At 32.7% G+C, this 24,457-nt stretch overlaps 1 protein-coding gene across 1 annotated transcript in view; it reads right to left on the reverse strand.

Moving 5' to 3' along the window:
* Positions 1-698: 698 nt before the first annotated feature.
* The window catches only part of LOC129231375 (alpha-mannosidase 2x-like), an 88,905-nt gene continuing 65,146 nt past the window's right edge, over positions 699-24,457 (reverse strand). Inside the window, exons 14-22 of the mRNA XM_054865671.1 lie at positions 22,763-22,893; positions 22,399-22,495; positions 19,058-19,183; positions 14,254-14,365; positions 13,773-13,909; positions 11,284-11,425; positions 10,543-10,670; positions 5,236-5,547; positions 699-851 (exon numbers count right to left, since the gene is read on the reverse strand). Coding sequence (XP_054721646.1) covers positions 699-851; positions 5,236-5,547; positions 10,543-10,670; positions 11,284-11,425; positions 13,773-13,909; positions 14,254-14,365; positions 19,058-19,183; positions 22,399-22,495; positions 22,763-22,893 — 1,338 coding nt within the window. The remainder of the gene's footprint in view (positions 852-5,235; positions 5,548-10,542; positions 10,671-11,283; positions 11,426-13,772; positions 13,910-14,253; positions 14,366-19,057; positions 19,184-22,398; positions 22,496-22,762; positions 22,894-24,457) is intronic.

The following is a 24,457-nucleotide window of genomic DNA, read 5'->3' on the forward strand; positions in this document are numbered from 1 at the left end:
AATATTTACTTTCAAAAGTGAAACAATTACTTGGAAAATAAAATTTCTTTGAAAATAGGTATGTAACATAATGTAAAGATGATTATTTCTCTAGAAGCATAAAAATGATGAGACATGATTAAAAAAAACCTCTATTGCTTTTACTCAGTAAAACCAATAAAGTTTTCCACGAAAAAAAAATAATAATATTATCTTACAGTACAGCCATTGTGCATGCTTTTTTATACATGCACTTTAGAACAACAGCAAAGAGAAAAGATACTTTGTTTATAACCAGCAAAAGATCTCTTAATTTTTCTGGGAAGTTGGTTGACTAGAATTTCAAAATAATATGTTTTAGCATTAGGAATTTTGTGAATGTATCAGAGTGAGACAAGAGGACATCCACATACGTTCAGTAAAAAAAAATAGGCTAGAACGAAATTCTTGTATCTTATTCCTCTCCAAAAAAAAAAAAAAATTGTAGGATTTTACAATTACAGCTTTTTTCATGTAATGGTTAGTTAAGGGATAGGTATTGTTATCCGAGAAGATATTAAATAATGTCTTTGAGATGCAATAACAAGAAGTCATAAAATTTATAAAAAGGGTAGCAGAGATACAAAAGAAAACTAAAAGTTCTTTTGATTTTTTTAAGGAAAATGTTTTCTTGTTTTATCACAAAACTCGAAATGCACAAAACATTAGGCACTTATTAATCACCTTTGGCTAAGTTTCAGGGTGACAATTTCCATTGGCGGAAGTTGAATATGAGCATCTTTAGAAAATTTACTACCTGTATACATAAGAGACAAAGATGCTTCTTCTACACTATTGCTGAACAAGTTAGGAAACAATTCCTCCACAGACACCTGTAAAAAAAGTAGCTTTTAGTATTATTGAAAAATGGTCAATGATGATAAATGAAATACTTAATTTACTGTAATCTTAGCAATAAATATTTATTGAGTTCAGTTTTGCAACAAATGAAAAATTTGCAGAGAATTAATGGGTAGGAAAAATTACTTAGACTGGAAATTACTATGAAAATGCATATAATTAAAAAACAGCCGTGGGATTATGTTGCAAGCAGAAAGGAAAAAACAAAATGCAGAATAAATAGCAAAAGCCTATTATTGAAGGACAACTGAAATAATGTTGTATGGCACTAGGGCAGTAGTAAACACACACAGCTGCTGGCTGAGTAGATAATGGCAAAGCCAACTAATTGCAGAGATGTGTCTAAATATTTACACAAGATAACACCTGCATATCAGCTATTAAAATCAACAAGTATCTGATGAAGTATCTACAGGAATAATTTTAGTTAACTGATAAACATGGGCCTTCATTTTGTGTTTTAAGAATTGCAATAAGCAAATAGAATAAATAATGTAAAGGGGGTTCATATTCAGATTCTTTTTTTTTCTTACAAAAGAGCAACAATGTGAATAGTGTCTATTTTCTGACCAAAAGGGTGAAAAAAGTTTGAAAATGACAACTTACTAATAAAGTTTCAAAGTATTAATATAGTTATGGCAACAAAAATTTTGCATATACCACTCGTACAGCGTCAAATTTTGCACTTTCCGTTTTAATTGCAATCGGATATTCCAAAAGAGATATTTGTTCGTTCTTCAAGGCAAAATAATGTTTTAATTTCAAGTTGTTGTTTTTTGTATCAACCATTTTCTTACTTTCTCCAAAGCATCTCTTAATCCATCTCTAACAGCCAATGAATAGTTCTTGGCGACTGTTATTGACATAACCTTTCAATATATTGTTATTACCTTATTATATGCTGTTAGGAAAGTTCTGCAAAATATTGTGATTTTCAGATTCAAGTATTTTTTGTCGGTAAATAGGTGACACAAAAATTATCAACCAGGCACCTTGAATTACGCGGAACCTCGGACTTTTGAGACTCGAATTTTCGAGACTCTACTGTAATAGCAAAATTCAGGAGTTTTAAGGGTCCTTATTTTCTTTTCTTAAAAAGCAGGAGTTTATAAGGAATTTGTAAGAGCGTACAAACCCTGATTAAGAAAGAATTGCAGGAGACTTTTTAATAAGGCCAAGAAAAAGGGGCGATTGGTATTTGTACGATGAAGCTCGCAATAATTACAAGAAGGCAACAACAGCCAGTAAACAGGATACCTGGAGACAGTTCTGTAGCCACATACATCACACCACATCTTGTAGGATCTACAGGTCCTGTCTTGTCTTTACCTATATGCCTTATGCTTGGAGAACCTGCAAGGTAATCTTCATACCCAAGCCAGGTGAGCCAAACTACAACGAGGCGAAAGAAAGCCTTTAGACCTATAACTCTAACCTCTTTTCTCCTAAAAACTCTGGAGAAATTGATTGATAGGCACATCAGGGATAGTGTTTTGAAAACCAATCCTCTTTCTAAGTGCCAGCATGCTTATGAGCCTGGAAAATCCACCGAGACAGCACTCTATGAGCTGATAAGAGCTCTGGATAGTGCTGTAAATGGACAGGAAGCTGCACTCGCTGCTTTCCTCGACATTGAAGGAGCCTTTAATAAGGTCCCCACTAAGACTATAACTCACTTGTACGCAAGGGAATTGATACCATGATATGTACCTGGGTTAATAGTCTGCTAACAAGCCGTATGGCAAAGCTTGCATGCTGGTTAAAACCATGATGGTGGGTAACTGCTGTGGCTGCCCACAAGGGGTTGTTCTTTCTTCTTTCCGTTGGAGCCTGGTGATAGATGAACTTCTGGAAAGAATTTGTTGCAAAGGTCTGCACTGCGTTGGCTACGCGGACGACATAACCCTGGTTATAAGGGGCAAGTTCAAGATAAATGATACTGTTACAAATCTCATGAGGTCTGCAATTAAAGAAATAGAAAATTGGTGTATGGAGGCAGGTTTTACAGTCAATCCGAATAAGACCCATTTGGTTCCCTTCACTCGGAAACATCTCAAAGATTTGCAGATAATTGAGTTCAAGTACCTGGGTGTGATCCTTGACAAAACTTTGACATGGAATCCTCACCTCATGCTTATTACCGATAATGCCAAGATGATCTTTTGGTCTTGCAGGCGTGCCATTGGTAATAAATGAGGTTTTCCACCAAAAATCACTCACTGGGTTTATACCAGAGTCATTGTACCTACGGTTACGTATGGGGCAATTGCCTGGTGGGGTAAAACCTGTACTGTAACAGCTGAGGGTTGCCTCACCAAAGTACAAAGGATGGCCAGTATTGCATACACTAGTGCCATGAGAATATCATCTTCCCATAGCCTTGAGCTCCTTCTTGGCTTACTTCTGCTACATAAGCAAGTGGAAATGGAGGTGATTCTGTGTGCATACCGCCATGGGTCTCTGGAAGTCCCCTCATTACCTGTCTCTGTATGATAAACTTTTCGCAAAGACTAGTAAACATCCTTACTTTATGATGACTGGGTTGTTAAAACATTTCAGTTTTAATGCCAATTATAACATTGGCATTAAAGAGAGCAATCGAAGGATGTACAGGAAATTATTGGCAAAGCACATGAAATTTGTTTTACACATGGTTCCAAGACAGCATCTGGAACTGGCTCTGGTGCATACTGCAGCAGCAGCAACACAAATCTGTGCTTCTTATTAGTGAAGCTTTCTACTGTCTACCAGGCAGAAACTTTAGCCATATTGGCTTGTGTAAATAACTGCCTAGAACGAGGCATATGCCGTAAGGTTATCAGATTATTCTCTGATAGCCAAGCTGTGTTGAAAGCACTCAATCGAGACTGCTTCTCTACCAAGACTGTTTGGGAATGCCATAATGCACTAGTAAGACTAGCTGGCAGTAATAGGGTTTACCTTTACTGGGTTCCTGGTCACTGTGACATTGTGGGTAATGAATTGGCAGATCAATTAGCTAAGCAGGGCTCCAATGTACCATTTGTCGACTCTGAGCCAGCCTTCGGTCTGCCCTAAAATGCAGTAAGGACTACTGCAAAGAACCTTCTTATGGATGAATCATATAGCTGGTGGCTTCAGTCCAACTCTCAACCAGCAGCCTCCCTGGTTTAGATCCAAGGAACTGCTTAATTTGAGCAGAAATATATCAAAAAGTCTGCTGGGTTGCTAACTGGACACTGCTCTCTTAATAGGCATCTTAATCTGATGGGTGTTACCAATAATCCATCATGTAGAGGATGCCATATGGCTGATGAGAGCTCAATTCATGTGCTATGTGAATGTGACTTCTACTCTGCGCAGAGATTTGAACACTTGGGATACCACTATGTGGAAACCTGGGAACTGCCTAAAGTATCGGTTAGGCAACTGCTGAAATTTATTTCGGTTATTGGGCTCTATTAGTAGCCATAGCGGGAACAGTACAACAGACCTGTGGTCTTCAGTGCTTGTTTCATGCGCCCCCCTTTTTACTTCATTCTTCATAAGAATGACAGGTTGTCAAAAAGAAACAATAAAATATTTATATTTTTCATTGCTATTGAAAAATGAATGTGAACGTTATGCTATGATATGTAAAAACACACAACAAGATCCGGTACAGTTTGAAAAAACACTATATGCAAAATATAATTTTTACCCCTTGTAAATTTCTATGTTTCACCATAAAAGGTGTTATTGAGTGTGAGCGTTAAGGGTGTAAATCAAAATGCTGCGTTTTATATCTCAATGAATATCGGTCATACTAATGTCAAATGTTTTGTGTTTGTATTGTTTTCCATGCTTTTGATTTCCGTAAATGCAATGTAGGGAATTTGGGGATGATATAGGTAGATTTCGTTGTCTTTTCACCTATTTTTCCCCCTCAAACTTCTCATAACTTAACTCTGAATCTTACTTTTATCATTTTTGCAATTGAAAGCATGCAGCTAGGACTAACGGTCCGAAAACAGGTTTTGCAAGTTAAATGGGTTCATGCTGTATATGATAAAAATGTTTATAGATGTTATTAAATTTGTAAAAGTTTTAAAATTTTGTTTTTTATCAATATCAATAAACAAAAATCATCTGGGAATGCTTTGCAAGAAGAATAGACCTAAGTGAATTTAAATTTGAGAAAATTAATAATTTTAATATAACTATCAATTTACAAATGAAAGGTTATTACACTCATAAATTAATGATAAATGTCTATGCATTGTACTGTGTTTCTCACCTTTATATTAACACATACATATTGATAAATACAAAATCAGGCATTTTGTTACAAAGTCATTTTTTGCATTATAGCTTAAATAACTAAAAATTTGATCTTACTGTTCCATTGCGAGTAGAACAGAGGCCCCACATTTTGAAATTGCAATCGAAACCAATTCTGTGAAGAAAAAGGGCTGTAATATTAGATGGCACTATTGTACTTCCAGATAAAGCTTGTAATGTTCGTAAGTTTAAAAGATGGACATCACAGGGAAGTTCAATGCCAACAGAATATTTAGCTTTCAAAGGCGCATCAGGGCTACGCAAAATTACATTATCAATATCTTTATCCATCCTCATCAAAACAAATGGGGCATGCAGCAATGAAAGTGATGACTGATGTGCTAATAGGGAAGGATAAAGTGAAGAACCCTGTAAATAGATATTATAACAATAAGTATATTTCACTGCCAACAGAAATATTAAGTATTGCATAAAAGCATGATAAAATTTTCAAGATTAAAATCAGTAGAGAACATTCGAAGAAACAAATGCTACAATACTTTAAAAGCTCTACACAAATATAATTGTTTAGAAACACTGTTTTAGATCACATACAGCAATAAAAACTTAGATATGTATTCAATTTGTTATGAACATGTCTTGAAACTTTTTAAAACTTAATTATTCACAACCTTTTCAAAAGTTTGAATGATCCAAAATCACTATTATTATTATTTTATTTACATGCATAAAGTTCAAAAACAAATTAATGTATATGTTGCCGCCTGGCTTGGGGAAAACAATGTGAAATGTCTGTGGACTGCAAGGGCGTATATAAGGGAGGGGCTGAGGGGGTCCGGGCCCCCTCCAAAATCTAGAAAAAAAATTTAAATATAGTTATTATTTGGTTTCAGATTGCTTTTGCTCACAAATAATTCCCAAACTTTTAGCTAAAAAAAATAAATATATGAATAAATAATGATAGTGAAAATATTAATTATGTCAGATCATGGATTTTTGAACTGGGTGCTGCAGGAAGAGGTGAGGGACGCCGCAAAAAACCCATGGTATCAATATAATATGTATATAAAACTAGACTAGGATGCTGTGAGAAAATCTGTGCCTAATCTCATGAAAATCGGCCGAAAGGTTTAGGCGCTATGCTCGTCACAAAGATCCAGACAAAGATCCTGATATCCAGATACAGAGATTTTCAGCTTTATTGTTAGTAATGAAAAAGAAAAGCAAATAATGTTGGGAGGAAAATCTCAATTCTTTCAAAAAGAAATCTTTAACTTAAATTTTTTTTACAGATGCAGATTATTGCTTAGCAAATTAAGTTCCCTTCTCTTTTTTTAACCCCCCCCTCCCTTTTACCCAGTCAATCTGAAAAGAAGGGTCTTCAAAATTCTTCTCTCTTTAACTCTCGCCCCCAGCAAAAGAAAATTTTAAATGTTTTAGTTGTTTGGTTGAAGTAATAATGGACATTTGACGTCCTAAAAACGCATTCATTTAAGCGTTTTCCGGCCGTCTATTTCAAAACATTTCTGGTGGAGGGTAACCGAACAACTATCCTTTCACAGAGGTTACCACAAAATATAGTCTGAAACTGTGCCTTTAAGATTCCAATTTTGAAAAATTTTGAAGGCAGATCTAACTGCTCCTTACCTCTAAACGTCTTCAAAGATAATCTGAAATTGTGTTTTACCTTTCAGGGGGGGATTCTCGAACTCTGCCTTTCCAAAGATTGCCTAATGTTGGGAAAAAACCTAAATTGCTTTTGAAAAGACCCTTAAAATAAAAAATTTCAAAACTTGCTTAATATTGATCAGGTAATTAAATTAAACACATCCTATTTCTTTCATCCCCCCCCCCAGGCCCCAAATTTTTCTTTTTCCTAGTCGATCTAAAAATAACAAAGTCTTCAAAATGCTACACTTCCCAAGCCCCCTCCCCCCACCAAAACCATTAAAGAGCATCTCAAGTATCGTTTTCAGGGCTTCATAGTCGAAAAATTTCCAGGGGACAATTACCAAACACCTTACCTTCTAAAAGCATCGAAAATTGTTTCAGATTGCTTTTAAGGAGCTTAAATTTTGAAAAATTGCCAAACCCTTAGCGTTACCTTCAATTATGTAAAAATTTTGGGCAAGTGCCAAATCGATCCCGTATGAAATCTGAATGTGAAACTACAATTTCGAAAAATTTAAGGTGGAGAGCGTTTAAAATCTATCCACCTTCGTTTTATAGGACTTCAATTTCGAAATAGTTTTTGGGAAGAGCGCCATGGAAGTTAGTCAAAAACTGCAATTTTAGAACTTTTCGAAAAATTGGGCAAAGGCGTGATGGATTTAGTTCTATTTTTAAAAAAAATTGATTGGGGTCAACACGCCACAAAGTTCTATTCCTTTCATTACCCTAATGTTAACAATTATAGCCTATAATGGCGTTTTTAAGATTTCAATTTCTAAAAATTTCCGCAAAAGGTCTCTTGAATTTTCTTTCCCTGTACCATCACCAGTCACCATCTGAAACTGCGTTCTTAGGAATACAATTTCAAAAATAATTCCGGAGGAGAATCCCTGCATCCCCCCCTCCCATGAGAAATGACAATTTTTTAAATGTGCCCTCCTAAAACTATTATTTGGTTGCACCACTGGGTGACAGTATGAAGTCCTTACCTCACCTCGAAAAAAATGAGAAGTTGAGTGCATTATCACTCCCCCCCCCACCCCCTCAAAAGACTTGAACCAACAAAAGAAAATAAATAAATAAAAATAAATAAATAAAAATAAAAGTGGGAGAGGTTAGCTAATCTTGGTTGTATCGGCCCCTTCCAAAATAAAAACATACATTCACCACTGGTGGACTGTATATGAGATTTGTAGACTGCATTGATGAGTTTGTGAAGAAACGAAACAATTCATTTACAGTAAAGGCCTCAGATGATAAAACAAGAATAGAATATGCTTGTATCCTTGTCAGTTGAGATTGGGAGTGAGAGCACTTTGGCTGCTTCCGCTGACGTTTGCAAAGCATTTCACAAGGAGTGGTGTTTTCACATTATCACTAACCTCTCCGAAAAAGGAGCTTTAGGGTTGCTTGCCAAGCCAAGATTCAAGATTCAAGCATTGCTCTACTTCCCCTGGGGATGCATGCAGCGAGGTTAACAGTATGTTACAATAAAAATTAGCTCAATATAGAGTTTTAAAATATTTTGGAAAAGGTCAGCATGATATATTCTCTTTTTTCCACTATATTTCAGTTCACTGCATCATCACAGCATCAACTGTCTAGTGCACATGCAGTATATGATTGATTTGAACAGAGAAAAGGATAAACAATCAAAGAATTAATTAAAAAATATGAATATATATTAATAACTTTTCTTAACAATGCATGAAGTGTACACTTATAATGTGTTACTTGATACCTCAGTTCCTGCTTTTTATCTTTAACTATCTGTATCCGCACGGTGAAACACGTGCTAAAATTTTGGAAGAAATATCTACAATAAATGAAAATCACTCTTCCTCCTCCGATGTAAAATGACTAAAATGCGTGCACACCTTTTAAAAATCTGATAAATGAAAAGGTACTTTTGGCTTGCGCCAAAAAATTCTAAAGAAAATACTGGATTTTAGTACAAAATGACCCCCCCCCCCCTTCTGTCTAGAGTGGTATAGATAATTTAATGGAACACAGTATTAAATCCACAACAAAATGAAAAGCTATATTTCCCCTCCCTCCCATAGAGAAAATAACTTAATTAAAAAACCGAATAAGGTTGAAAAACAAAGATCCCGTTCTACTTAAGCCACGTAAAATTTAAAAAGTATAATCACTTTTTATTTAATAGAAAAAAGCCTAAAAAAATCTATTTTAGAGCAATGGCAAATTAAACGTAAAATTTATAATATTTGCTATGAAAACGTAGCAGAGGAAACTATATTGATTAGAAACTATAGCTTGATCACTGAGTAAAGAAATTACATAGAGATGCTCCACTATACTAAGAAATTGAAGCCGGAAATTGCACCGCTGTATCCCGAGATCCTTATATAGCTTCTTGCTAACTAACCCATTTTCATGAAGTGACTATATGATCATAACATGGTAATGTTATCCTATCATAACATGTCTATTATTGCATCAATGTATGATCGTAAAAATGTAAACACACTGATGTTGCACTGATGATGATAAAACAAAGACACAAAAATCAGAGATTACAAATAAGCATTCTACTTGAATAAAAACTGTTTTTTTTAATAATTTTTAATATTTCGACATCTAGTTTTATTCAGCTCATGAGATTATCAATATTTGAGTTATCTGTATTGGGAACAGTGCATGTGTTATTATGATTCAGAAGAACAGAATAAGTCACGGCTGTCTGTTTATTTTTCTTTTTTCCACATATAACATGGCTCAGATTGAAACAGAAGATTTCGCTTGGAAAAATCAAATAACGAAGATGCTTCAGGTTGGCAGTTGATTCGACTTTTATGCCCGTTTATTCTCATGTAGATCAGGCATTTTTAAACAGTTCCCTTGGATTTGTAGCAAACATGGTGAATCTCGCAGAATAATATGTATATCCTTAAAAGTTTACTTTTGATCAGATCAGTTGAACACGCTAGATAATGCTGCTCTTTTGTTACCAGGTCATGCAATTTAGGCTTCACGCACTTTTAAAATCGTTCTATTAAATAAAGATGTTTCCCTGATTTAGGCTTTAGGTAGCTCTTACTTCAGTTAATATTGGATATTTCAACTCTTCCTTGTTCTTAGGTCTTGAAAGATGATTCAAAGCTGAAACTGAAGACCAGAATTTTTTATCTTTGAAAATATTCACCTGTGGTGTGACAGTCGATTCAGTTTTTTAAGCCGTTTGTTTTACATTCTGCATTAAAGCTAGAATTAACTTCTCATGCCTTCAGTGCATGAGTACTGTGCAAGATAGTCGACTCAAGAATTGATGGAAATTTTGAAACTGCTATGTATTTAAAAATTCATTTAAAATTTTCTAGACCAAATATTAAAATGCTTCGAGGTACAACATTTGAGATTTCAAACTACCTACAGACAGAATTTCAAGTCTGTAAGTGCTATAGATTCGTCAGAACATCGCACACACACAGACAGACAGGCAGACATTGACTTTTATATATGTAGACATTTTGGAAACTGACATTGAGAACAAGATAATATATAAGAGCAAATTATTTTTTTATATTTTCCAAAGTAAATCAATTGAATATTTTAGAAAATTAAATTAATTTTTAAAAAGTTAACATGAAAAGAAACTGAAATATAAATAAACATACAATTAAACAATAGTGCTTAGTTGGATTCCTTTTAGAAACATAAAAAAAAAAAAGATAAGATGTTAACACACTTAAAAATTATCATAAAAAGAACCTTTTTATTTCGATGCTCAAACATGATCCGGAAAAAGGTAGGAGTATCCCTGTTATCAGTAACGCCTTGCTGTAAGCCACGATTGTCATCTTGGTTGAGTCGTCTATCGAGAAACACTTCAAACCAACCTAAACAATAAGTTTCACTTTAAGAAATGCCAGTTTTAGTATCATGCAATATAAAATTGTAAACTAATCTGATATTGAATCAAACACTAATATATAAATATATACTTAGTCTACTTGATTCAACTACACATCATTTACAAAGCTCATTATTTTCCAGTTAACTTCTAACTACTAGAAGCGATTTGATTGGACAAAATGAGTACACTTTCTAAACAAACTTAGAGAGCTGAAATATGTTTGAAGAGGTGTCAAAAGTAAAAAGTTTGCTGCACTCAGACTATAGAAACTTTGAAGGGAAAAAAATATTTTTATAGACCAACCTATAAAAAAAAGAGATAAACAGCCAGAAAAAGTTTAGAGTTCCAAGGTCTTCTGATGAAGCAAGTGATTAACAAGTTTTTTCTGATTTTTAAATGCTTGATATTTCAGAAAGTTACTTTGATTTCATGTTAATACATAAATGATCAAATAAGCAAGCTAAAAGTAAAACATGTTGTTACTTACAAGGACATAAATTTCAAAAGGGAAGCTTAAGCTTACTTCTTTTCTTTTTCAATAATAATGCTTCACTTTGAAGGTAGAAAGCTAATCTTAAAGAAAGAAAAACAGTTACCTGGTTGCAGACTGGTGGCCCCAACTGAATGTGCAGTGAGTAAAGAAAATCTGGTACTATGATCCTGAAAGTATGCCATTGTAGAAACTGGATAAACATTTGCTTGAATGGGTAGTTTATCAAAATAATGACGGCGTATCATCTGGAATACATATATATATATATATAATTGTAAAAAACACAAACACAGGGGGGGGAACAGAAATAATAGTCATACATTATCTGCAGAGTACTACAACTAGGTAACTGCAAATTTGGCAAAAAAGCAAGAAAAAAACTAGAATGTTTAATTTTTGTTCGAAAGAAACATAACTTTCAACTAAAGAAAATTTAGAAATGGTAGTGTAATAACGTTTAAATCAAGTCTTCAAGTTTCCCAAAATCCCGGTAGCAGAAACTGTGAGACGCGAGACGTGCGACGCAGATTTTTCAGCGGCCTGCAGATAATTTTACCAAAAAAAAAAAAAAAAAGGAAGAAAGACAAAATTAGCAAATAAAAAAAAAAAAATACAACTTGGCAAAAAGATCGTTCGGAGTTCGTGTTTTCACCGGAAAAGCGATGGATGCTTCAGCATTTCAGCTAGAAACATAGTCGCCATATTTGGTCATTCATAAGATCGAAGTAAATAAGATGCTTAAGTACCTACATTTTCCAAAACGAAGGAGAATTGGATGTTTCATTTAACTGCAAACTAAAAAAAATAACTTAAAATGTGCAGCAAATCTTTTTTTTTTAAATAGTTTTCTTGAGAATTGAAAAACTTTTTATTGAGCAATCACGATTGCTTATTGTTCTCATTTGACTGTTTTGATGTCCTATCTTTTTATTTTCCCACCGCCACCCTCCGCATCCTGTTACCGTCGACCGGCTCCTCACGATGCTGCTCCTATAGCGAAAGCCATCTCCAGGTTGCATCCATGTCCTACACACACGCGCATACATACGCAGCTACACACACACATACACACAACTACCTACATATTCATGCCTGCACACTGACACAAACACATATGCCTACACACATACACATACCCCCCTCACACACACATACACACATTCATATACACAACTACCCACACACTTATGCCAGCACACAGACAAACACACATGGCTACACACACATACACATACCCCTACACACAAACACACATATCCCCACACACAAACACACACGCCTACATACACACACTTGTGATTGCGAAAAACATAATTTGAATTCAAGATGTCAAAATTCAAATTAATTTTTCTTTTTTTTTAAATTTCACCTTATCCTCATTGCTTTGGACGCAAAAGCGCTAAAAATTTTTCAACTTAAGTGTAGTCTCACGAGGATTTTTATTTTTAAATTATTTTTTAGCAACAAATTCAGAAATTAAGACCTAATTTTTGGCGTAGTCACCATGTTTGGTCATTCCCAAGATGTTGGTATGCAAGACTCTTTAAGTGCCTACGTTTTCATAACCAGAATTGGATGTTTATTGCAAGTCATACTGTTGAAAATTGTGCAAAATGTGCCATTTTTTTGGATAATTCTTAATTATTGTCTTGAAAAATGCGAAACTTTATCTTTACAATATTACCCTATATTCATTGTTTTAGAGGCTAATGTGTAAAAAACTGACTATTTCAAGGATTTTGAATCTCTCTCTATTACTGCTTTAAAAATTAAAAAATCTATTTTAATCATTTAATTTTTCGCGGACACGCCATGTTTGGTCATTTGCAAGATGGAAATAGACAAGACTATTACTTGCCTTAGTTCCCAAAAAAAGAATTGGATAAAGTTTTGATCAGTTTACTTCAACACAAACTATTGAAGGTAACATAAAATGTACAATAAATCATATATATTTTTTAATTATTTTCATGAAAATTAATAATTATCCGCACAAATGTATTTGATCCTCATTGCTTTGGAAGCTCTGCTATAAACTAAAACATTCATCTAAAATGCAGTTTCCTGCCAACTTCTGATTCACTAATTCATTTTATTCATTTTTTGAAAATAAAAATTCAAAAACCTATTTTAACTTGAGATTTCCACTTTTAAATAAATATGAATTGAATAATTGTTTTTTCATAGTGTGCAGAGTTCTATTTATTGTTATGAAAGTAGTGACACCCCCCCCCCCTTTTTATACTTTAAAACTCAGCAATGGTGCCACTAAGTTTTTCAGGTCTAGTGACCACTGGCCTGTTGGAACATATCTGAATCTTGACCTTTCAAGAGACTTGTGTATTTTATGAAAACTTAAAATAAAACTAATAATAATGCTGCAGATTATTTTCAACTGTCCAAAATAGTGTAGCAGACTGGCTAGAAAGTTTCTGCTACTGGGCCCAAAATTGTGAAAAAACATTAATTTGTTGAGTTTTTCTCAAAGCAGTACAAAAAAAAAAAAAAAAAATTAAATAAATAATTGTAGTTACTTTTTCCTACTTTTAGCATATTCACTCCACACTATACAGATACAAAAAAGTTACCTACTTGCATGCCATTTAGGTCAGTATAGAAGTCCTGATTGTCATTGGTGATATTAGTGTAGAAACGCATTATTAACTCTTTATTTGTTTCCGTTGCAATATTCACCACATTGTAAATATCAATCCCAAATCCATCTAACCCTAAAAAAAGAGAAGTGGCTTCATTTATTAATTAGTTTTCTTCAATAAAATGAAGAAACAAATTAGCATAAAATAAGTTTTTATATAGTTTACTGATTTTTAAACCAAATTTTCATTTTTAATGAAATGTTTTAATAAACCTTAATTTGTTTGTTTAATAAGTTATTTGTTGGCTGATGCACATGACAAGTATGAAAAGGAGTTAAGAAACAAAATGGAGAGGAAGAATTTGAATAAAAAACAAACATAATCATTTAAGAAAACAATGCTATGTTAAATAACTCCAGGAAAATAGGTTTCAAGCATATATACTCATTGTATGGAATTGACACATTCTACTGTACCTGGAGAATTCTTGAAATACACATGATGTTCAACTTCTTTTAAAATAACAGTAACTTCAGACATCAGTGGTCCTTCTAGAATTCTAATTTGTGGCTTATTGTAATCGACAGGCTATAAAAAATATTACAAAAAATGAAATAACTCACAGAAGCAAAATTACAATTATATACCACATTAATGTAATTACAATTTTGTAATGAATTGAATTAAAATGACTTATGCAAAATTTTAATTGCAGAAGCCTCTTTTAGAGCAACAGAAATAAAAAAAAGATTAAAAATATAAAATAATAAAGATAGTTGTGAAACCTATATACTATGGAACTACAAAATATGAACAGCAAATAATGGGCAAAAATTGTTGCTTCTTTGTTAGCTTCAAAGATCACGATGAGCCTCAGCTTTCAGTACATATTACAAAACAATTCAGACTCAAATCTTATTTTTCAGTAACACATATTTGAGTTAGGGTGGAGGGGGTGACCCACTTACCTCAACCAACCCAAATTAAAACAGAAGAAGATATACACACCAGCTTACATCTAAAATAACAACAGGTTAGTAAAAGAAGGTAGTGTAACCCAAAAAGAGTAGTCATTAAAACAGAAAATAATCATTGAAAAATGTTCAATACTAAGTAACAGATTTGCAAGTACTTTTCTGGAAGTCCATGTTTTACTCAAAACTTACAATATTCAATACATAGTAGTAAAATGAAAAAGCGAACAATATGATATAAAACTACAAAATAAGCTACTGACAGATTTTGATAAAATTACAGAAGAAATAAAAATCTTAAGAGTTCAAAACAATTTACTGACTTATAGTGAAACAGCTAAGCACAGAGCATGTGCAATAGCACTCTATGTTGTGCATCACTTTGAATAACATGGGGAAAATTTTGCTTCTTACAAAATGACACAAACTCATAGTATTTTGTCATGTCTGTCAGACCCTTGAAATAAATATTTCAAAAGCTTATTTTTGATAAAAATCAGAAAATAATTATAATAGTTTGTAATCCTAAAGGTGAGATCCCTACTGTGCTTTTTACCCATGTGATTAAAGCAGTGTATCAGTCACAGAGCACTGCTACAATGTAATACAATAAGAATGTTACAATTGTGTGTCAGTCTGCTGCCAAGAAGCTTTGTGCATTGTTGATTGTTATCTGTGATTGTCACATGCAAACAAACCTCAAAATGTGAAAAGGGTAAGTGAAACAATCAACTTACTGCTGTCAGAACTTAATATGACCTCACCTGAAAGTAGGAGGAAGAAACAATTTTTTGATCAGTCTTGACTTCGATATGAGTGCAAACAATAGTGACAATGTATTAAGGCACAATATGATATGTCAGAAATACAGTTGAATGTGGAAAACACAAGTCAAGTTTCGATTTTTAATCCTAAATCAAAGGGAAATTTATAAGAAAAAGTGCCTACACAAAATTTTACCTAATCTAATCATTAAAATTTTCTACACTGCAAGTAGAATGAAATCAGCAAAAGAACTGTGAATGTACAGTAAGGACTATGAAGGTAATCTAATCAATTACTTATCTAATAAGTTACAAAAAAATCTTATCTAAATAAGTTACAAAAAAATTTATGAAAACTGTTACAAATAAAGGGACTAACATTAAAGACATAAAGGTAGGACTTGGACAAGTTTGAAGAAAACGTTTGTTGAAAAAACTTAAAAGATGTTTAATTGAGCATTAGTTGTTATATTCCAAATTTAGATCTAGACTGCTGTGCCCCTTTGTCTTAAATAAAAAAAAAAAAAAAAAAAAAAACCAGAATAATTGCTACATTTCAGTTTTGCATATTCTATACGTGTAAATTTATTGTAACAATAAGAGTAAATATTTAAGATGTACAGTAAAAATTTTAATACAAATGTGCATTATAAAAACTGAGAAGACATAACAAACCTGAAAGGTTGCTAAGAATAAAAAAAAAATCATTTTGGATAGACAGCAGATGATAACTTACAAGAATAAGTAATGCAGCATGCATACCAAAATAAATTAGATAATTACATTGCAGCCCACAATAAGTTAAGCATTACCACATAGTGCCCTACCATATGTTTATTTACAATTTGTTATAATCAGTCCTTTGAAACTGATGACCAAAGAAACTCCCAAAAATGATCAGCAAAAGCATTAACTTTTCAAAAAGACTACCATTATTTCTCAAAAAATGTTCTTTCAAAAATGAAAAATGCTTTAAAAGAAACTGAAGCAGTTTAGTAGATATTTTTTGCAAAATTGTAATATAAATATTTTTTATTATATTTGTATCATTTTTCAAATTACTTTTTTTTACAAAATTACAATAAAATTATTACGAGTATGTGCTTTATCATTAATTTAATGCTCCCTTTAACTGCTGGCACAAAAAATAATCTTTTGAGGGGCAGAGGGAAAGAGCGTTAAATAATGTTGAAAAGGCAGGTTGCATTATTAGTAGGTTCCTGACGATGGAGGTAATGTACTCACTTAAGCTGCTTTGTCTGCAAAATCTGGTCTAATTTTTGCCTGTGGAGACATGGTGCAGGGAGAAGGCAGCAAATCATTTAGAACAGTGGTTCTCAACCTTTCAGACTCTGTGCCCTCCTTTGCACATTCATGTGAGGTCATGCCCCTATCCCCACCAACACTTGGTCAAAACTACAACTGGAATTTGAAACTGACTTTGCTTAGAATTGCTTGGACTGGTTATTAAACGAAAATATAGAAAATTTTGTACAAAGTTTAATATTACTATGCATAACTTAATTTTGAACATATTATTGTTAGAACAGATGCAATCAAAGAATTAACTGCAAATTAATTTGTGGTAATCTAGGATCTAGGTGAGGTTGGAATGTACTAGTCCTTTCACAACATCAATGAGAGGTTTGTTACTGTTTGTTCTTGACAAGTTTTTGATTATCAGGATCAGGCTTGGAGTAATCGTCGTAGTCGATTACATTTTTGTGTAATCGTAATCATAATCTGGCAATGAGACACTAGTAATCTTGTAATCGTAATTTTAATCAACTATTTCTTGCATAATCGTAACTGTAATCTAAATTTCAGTAATTGTAATTTGGCCCTGTAATTGTGTAATCCTGACTCGCTGCAAGTGAAAACTCATTAGCTGAGTTTCTACAATGGTATAAAGGAGATGGGATCCGGACAGGGGAGAAGATAAGACTTCAATAGAAACATAAAAAGGAGAGCCTTTAGGCACTGCTGAGGGTTGTCAAATGAGGATCATAAACGAGCAGTATCATTAAAAAGTTGTTTGTACCCTGTAGGTGCCATTGACAGGGGTCTCTGTTTTAAGGATTGGTCATCAATTTTCCTTTTCATCACTCAATGACAGGCAAACAAGCGAAGCTACTGCCTTCAAAAGAGAACAATATGAACAGTACTAGCATATGTTTTTGGTTCGAGAAAATTTTGAAAAACAGTTAATGCCTTTTGGTGTTTTTTTACTTTTTACATTTTTGGAAAAATCTGCCCACACCCAAAAGTTATAATTATTTCATAAAGAAAAAGTTGAAAACGAACTAAAAGCTTACAAAACCAGCCCCCCAAATGGGCACGATACTGATCCCCTAAAATACAGGGATCAAACATTCATGTGTAACCATTGCTTTGTAAACTTGCACCTATGTGCAGCATCTGCTCCAGTTCAGCATTGCTGGAAAATTTTACACTTCTCAGAGAATGAGAATGAAACCTGACAGTTTTAAAGCATTGCTGCTATTGATATGCAATGAAAGATTGTTTTAAATGCAGTATTTATTTTTGAATATGTACTTTCATTTATTTATACTATCTGAATATATTTTAATACTTTGCATGTTTTACAAATCTTGCATAAAATGTAGTTTTACCCCCTCAAATATTGGGCTGAATTAAGTAGTATTATACTAAATTGTAAAGAATAGAATGTAGCAATATAGCACGTAAATTTTAGAAACTGTAACCTCTAAAATTTTGGTTGTATGCAAAATAACAATGAATATTTATCTCATGTACAATATGCATTATGATGGGGCAAGCCATTTAGATATGGGATATCTAATTACCTATGCAGGATATATTGTCAAAATAGTTATGTAGTATTAATGCACAATCAAAATTCATAATTTTTCAACTATGAGGTAGTTACTGCAAACGAGCAATGAGAATAATATATATGTGCATGTATTTTTCTTCCACGAGTCTGTAATCATAGTTAAAACCGTAATCGACACATCATAATTGTAATCAATTATTTTTTAAATAATCTAATAATTGCTGTAATCGTAATTACGTTTTAGCATATAATTATAATCATAACAAATCTTATTTGTCAAGCTTGTAATCCTAGTCGTAATTGATTACATTTTTGCGTAATTGACTCCAAGCCTGATCAGGTTGTAAGAGTGACAAAGCACACGTTAGATCACTTTCAATGTCTAGGCTTGCTTAATATTTTGATTTTATGAATGCTAATACACAAAATCTAGGTTACAGATATGTGGATGAAAACTGCCCTAAAAATCTTGAAAAGGTGGAAATTTCGAAACTATATACAAGAAACTACAAAATTAAGTAATTTATAGTCAATTATACTGTTTTACTTTACTTTTATACATTCACAAACCCCTTTAAAATTCTTCCTCGGCTTCACCAGGGGCGGGCGCATGTTCCCCAGGTTCAGAAGCCCTGATTTAGAGCACAGGGGAACACAATACCTTATATATAAGCCTGAATGCATATATAACAATATACGCGCATATGGAATACTATTATCTTACCTTAGCTTCACTGTCCGGAAGAAAAAGATAAGCTCCGCTTTTATCCTTTCCTTTTGTTTTTGTTCCATATTTAAGGAATTTAATCTTAATGTCAAATTCTGAACCATCATCAAGACATATCAGCTTCTAATAGGGGAAAAATGGTTTAATTTAATATTTTAATTTAGAAAAAAAAAGTTCATTTTACTGAAATAAAAATCATCTGCTTGCTACAGCAAAGTAAATCATTTTTGTCCATAAGTCATACTTCACAAAAGTGAGATATGCATCAAGTTTAGCTGAAAAACTTTTGAAACCTGAGCACATCTACGTGCAAATTGTTCTCCTCAAGATGATTAGTTTTAAAACCAAGATATAAAAAATATTAGAATCAAGTGTCTGGGAGAAAAATCATTTACTTCAGAAGTTCATGTATTAGTCAGATAAGAATATTAGGATACAATAACAAGGACATGCTAACTCAGAAATTTACTATCAGACAATAATTTCATGCATTAGTTCTGAACCATAAAAATATTGAAACTGTTTATATCAACATAAAAGCTGTAGTCTATATTTGTCCAAATTCACCATGAAGTTCTTTAACAAATTCCTGTACATAACACTGAAAGTCATACTTATACTGTGTATTCTGTTATGATTAATTCTATTCATAACTTTATTAGTTGTTTTTACATTTTCCACAAATTTTATAGGCATGAAATAAAGTTACCACAAAGGGATCTTTATTTTTTTCTCCCTCTTTCTGTAAAAGCAGCAGTGTTCTAATACATATTTTAAAGGACCATGTTCACTGTGCCCACAAAGCAGCTTGGCATTCGGCTATCGACTTATCTTGCATAATATGGAGATGTAATTGGCAATAACTCACCAAAGTTGCTGCCAAACCAGATGACTTTCCATAGTGATCCTGAACAATATGCAGATGCAAATTTTGCACAGATTTCAATTAATATCAATAGCTCATAAAAATATAACGGAATGTAACCCGGCAGAATAATATATATATATATATATATATATATATATATATATATATATATATATATATATATATATACATATGTTCATACATATACATGAGTTCGATCCAATCTGCCATACGAAAGGGGGTGATAGAAGAGCCCAAACCGAGCATAGAGCCACCCATTATCATGTCCAATCCTTAACCGTAACAGAGTTTTGGTAAATTTAAGGAAAATGAGTAAAAAACAAAATTCTGAGAAAACAACCGATTTCTGAAATTCCTGTAGGACCTACAAGGAAAATAAGTACATATTTGGAAAGAGCAGACTAAATCCTACAAAATGATACCTTTTGCATTAAGATAGTCACATTTTACTGAGAGCTACAAGCTTTGAAACATTGGACACACTCGGAATTAAAATGGTGCCAATGTTTTTAAACGACATTTTCGAAAACAACCATAAGAGCTACAATCGGGCAAATCTACCAAAATCTGGTCCATTTTATTAGCTTTCAGATGATACAACAACAAATCATATTGGGCTTCAAGTTCATCTGAAAGTCAGGCTTTTGTTTGAAACAGTGTAAAAATCTGCATTCGTTGAAAAAGGAAAACCAGCAAAGAGTCGCACTTTTCTGTTTTGAATTTTCTGTTTCACGATAGCATGTTGTTTTCTTTGTTTAAGAAAATGATATTTTTATATAAAAATAAGTTTTAACATTTAATTTAGAGAAAAAACACATGAGTTAACGATTCGTAGAAATAAAAGAAGCATTACTTTCCCGTGCTTTTCACAAAGGGAAAATCAATAACAAAAAATGTTACACCAACATCGATTAGTACATTTAACAAACCTTCAAAATTTACAATAGCTGCTGAAATTGGTCGCCGCCACACCTGATGCACGCTCTTGCCCTTTTGCGAACGGAAACAACCGTTGCTCTTAGAAAAATTTCATTCCTTAATTTCCCTACTGCTTCATCAAGCCGGTCACTCAATTCTTACAAACTTGCTACTTCTGTTTTGTAAACTTCTTGTTTTAAGAATCCTTAAACAAAGAAGTCCACTGGCATCAGGTCTGGGGATCTAGGGGGCCAAGGGATGGAAATTCCCGAACGGCATTTGAAGAATGTGCAGGGGCTCCATTGTGTTGGAAAATGATTTCTGTCCTCTCCTGAACAGGAATAGCATCAAGAAGGTCAGGCAAATGATGTTCAATGAAATATGTGTTTCCTTTTAAGTTACCTCCAAACACATAGGGGCCAATTAAATGAGCTCCTATTACGCCAAGCCAAACATTTATGCTGAATCGAGTTTGGAATGCTGAGTTTCGGGTTAAGAAAGGATTATGTTCAGCATAATGATGCCAGTTATGCAAATTTATGATGCCCCTCTAGTGAACAACGACTCATTAGTCCACAATATTTTTCTTAGAAAATGGTGATCTTCAGTGTCTCGGGCTAGTAGCCATCTGCAAAATGTTACCCGCTTTTATAAATCTGAATTGCGCAGTTCTTGTACTAGAGTAAAATGATACAGGTGATACTTGTTTTGGTGCAATGTTTTCATCACTTTACGTTGTGATAGTCCACCTTCTATAGCAATCGAGCGTGAACTCACACTTGGGTTTTCCACTACTCGGTCCAGCACATACTCCTCAACATCGGCAGAACAGTGATCCTGGCCCCTCTCGAACAACGTACCAAATGAACCTGTCTCCCTAAGCTTTCGATGTATAGAGGCAAACACAGCTCGATTAGGTGCAGAACGATTTGGGTAACAGAGACGGTATTCTTTCTCGGCTCTGCGAGCATTACCATCACAAAATCCGTACACAATGCATGTCAGCATACTCTTCGTTAGAAAATCGTGACATAGCCAAAAATCGAGAAAAGAATATAGCAACTTATCTTTAGAAACTTTAATGAAAACTTTCAAAAACTAAAAACACACTCTCTACTGACTTACTGTAAAAACAATCATAATTCTAGCATTTTCCAAAACACATTTACAAAATATCAGAAGATTAAAAAGAAGCAAATGATACATAAAATATTATGACAAATGAATAATTCTGTTTAGTTTTTATTATTAATTGTTTTGTTAAACAAATGCTTTTTATTTTCAGACGATATTTTTCAATCATAAATCATAACTGGAAATCATTTGGTGGGTCTGTATACGTTTTAAGGTCTTATAATGCAGGAAGCTCATATTTAGAGTTCATTGAACATCATTTGCCTGACTTTCTTGATACTATTCCTGTTCAGGAGAGGGCAGAAATCATTCCCCCCCTGACACCCTGATTAAAACTAATTTTAAACATAAACAATAAAATTTTTTCTTAGGATATTTTGCTTAGAAAAAATCATACTTGTAACATTCCAGTGGGTCCAGAAAAGATACCTTTAAAATAATCTGATTTGACTGAAAAAACGTCTGGTGCATCTTGGCGAATCATGTGAAAGCTCCTACAATAAACAAAAAGGAAATAAGCAGTACCTTAGAAGAGAAAAAAATACATTCAGTTAAAGCAATATTTCATGCAAAAATAAATAAATAAATAAAAAAGAGAAAAGAATGAAGAAAGAAAGCAATACTGATATCTTTTGTTTCATAAAAACTCAAAATTGTGAATAACCTATATATGAACAGTCCATATTAAAAAATTTTTTCAAAAAAGTATTCTGTAAGTTTGTAATAAAATGAACATATATATTTTTTGAAATAGTACTTACTGATGGGTAGGAATTTTATCTACATTAATAAATTTAATTGCTGCTCGGTAAGAATTTGAATGATCATCTTCAACTGTTTGAATAGTGTATGTAGTTAGACTAAGTGGAGATAGTTCAGCGTAGATTATTAACTGGAAGACAAAACAAAGTTCATAAATAAATAAATATGCACATGTTGCATAGAAAACTTAATGAAATACTTCTCAACAAAAGTATTTTTTTTTCTCACATGGTTAAATAACATAATGTTAAAAAATAACAATTAAGGAAAAATGATCAATTACCTAATGATGAATCTTGAAAATAAAAACAGATATACACATATATAATGTACTTAAAAAAGACTGACTGATGCTATTAAAGAACCCTCTACTTCTATTAGGTTCACTTTCATTTTTCTTTCAAGCAAATATAAGTCTTTATAGGGAAAAACAACCAAATAAAGTAACAAAACCTATCTTAAACCTAGGTAAAACATATTTACAAGTAAATGAATTATTTTTAAAGAAGCTTTAGGTAAAGTTGGTTTAAGAGGTATTTCTACTCCTGAAAAAACATTTAGTATCTTTCTGATTTTCATAAAATGTAAACTATTTTCTTTATTTATTTTCAATAACCCAATTAAAAAAATATTCTAAACTTTATCATAAAAACAAAACTTTTCACAGCTAAAATAAAAATTGAAGAAAAAAAAACTTTTTGTTTTAAAAAGCAAATAGAAACAATATTATTTAACTCAGACGTGCAAAATAGGGGTCCATTAGCAGTATAACAGATTTATCCCACACAAAAATGAACAATTTAACTGCCATCTACATCTTCATGGCAACCCTAGTATTTGTTATCATGTGTGTTTAAGGCTACGTAGAAGCTCACTGTTTGGAGATGTCATGCATAATTTTGTTTATTTAATGGACTCTTAGGGTTGCTTTTGAACTGATGCATTATGGCATTCTGTTTGAATACTATTTTCACAAAGTCACATGATAACTACCGATTTGATGATGTGATTCTTCACTTTCTTTTTAATGAGCTCTTTAAGAAATTGGCTTAAATGCCAATAAAGTTTTTTTTTGAAGTATTTAGATTATTGGTTTTGTCATTTGGCAAGCACCATAGCTAACAATTTCATCAAACAAGAGTTTTAGAGAAAGTGTTGCTTGTTGAATAATAAATAGGGAAAATAATTAGAAAGAAAAACTTTAATTTTGTGCAAATAATGTGAAGCAGAGCTTTTCCTTGAACTTTTAATAAATTTTTATCACACAAAACATAATTTCTAAGGTTATTTGCATAAATTTAGTACATAGCTTCTTATATTCGTTTTTATACATAAAAAATATACATTTTGAACCAACTTCCTTAAAAAAAAAAACTAAGCAGTCAGAGAATTAATTGTTGTATTTGGGAGAGGGGAACCACTAAATTGGTTATTAGGTATTTTATTAGAAATCGATAAACTAAAAAAATAGTGTCTCACACTGAAAACAAACTAAAACACGCCAGACTCCCATTAAAATTAAAAGTTAAAGCACAGCATTTCAAAATATATTATGTATTTTTTACAGCTGCCAACACAGAAAGTTGAAAACTATGGAGACTAATATGTAAAATTCTGATGACTTTGCATGAATAAATTTAATGAAAAAACTTTGAATGTGAAAGGGATTTTTAAAATATAAGATGGATATTTTT

Source organism: Uloborus diversus, chromosome 10 (assembly GCF_026930045.1).
Source record: "Uloborus diversus isolate 005 chromosome 10, Udiv.v.3.1, whole genome shotgun sequence".
Lineage (NCBI taxonomy): Eukaryota > Metazoa > Arthropoda > Arachnida > Araneae > Uloboridae > Uloborus > Uloborus diversus.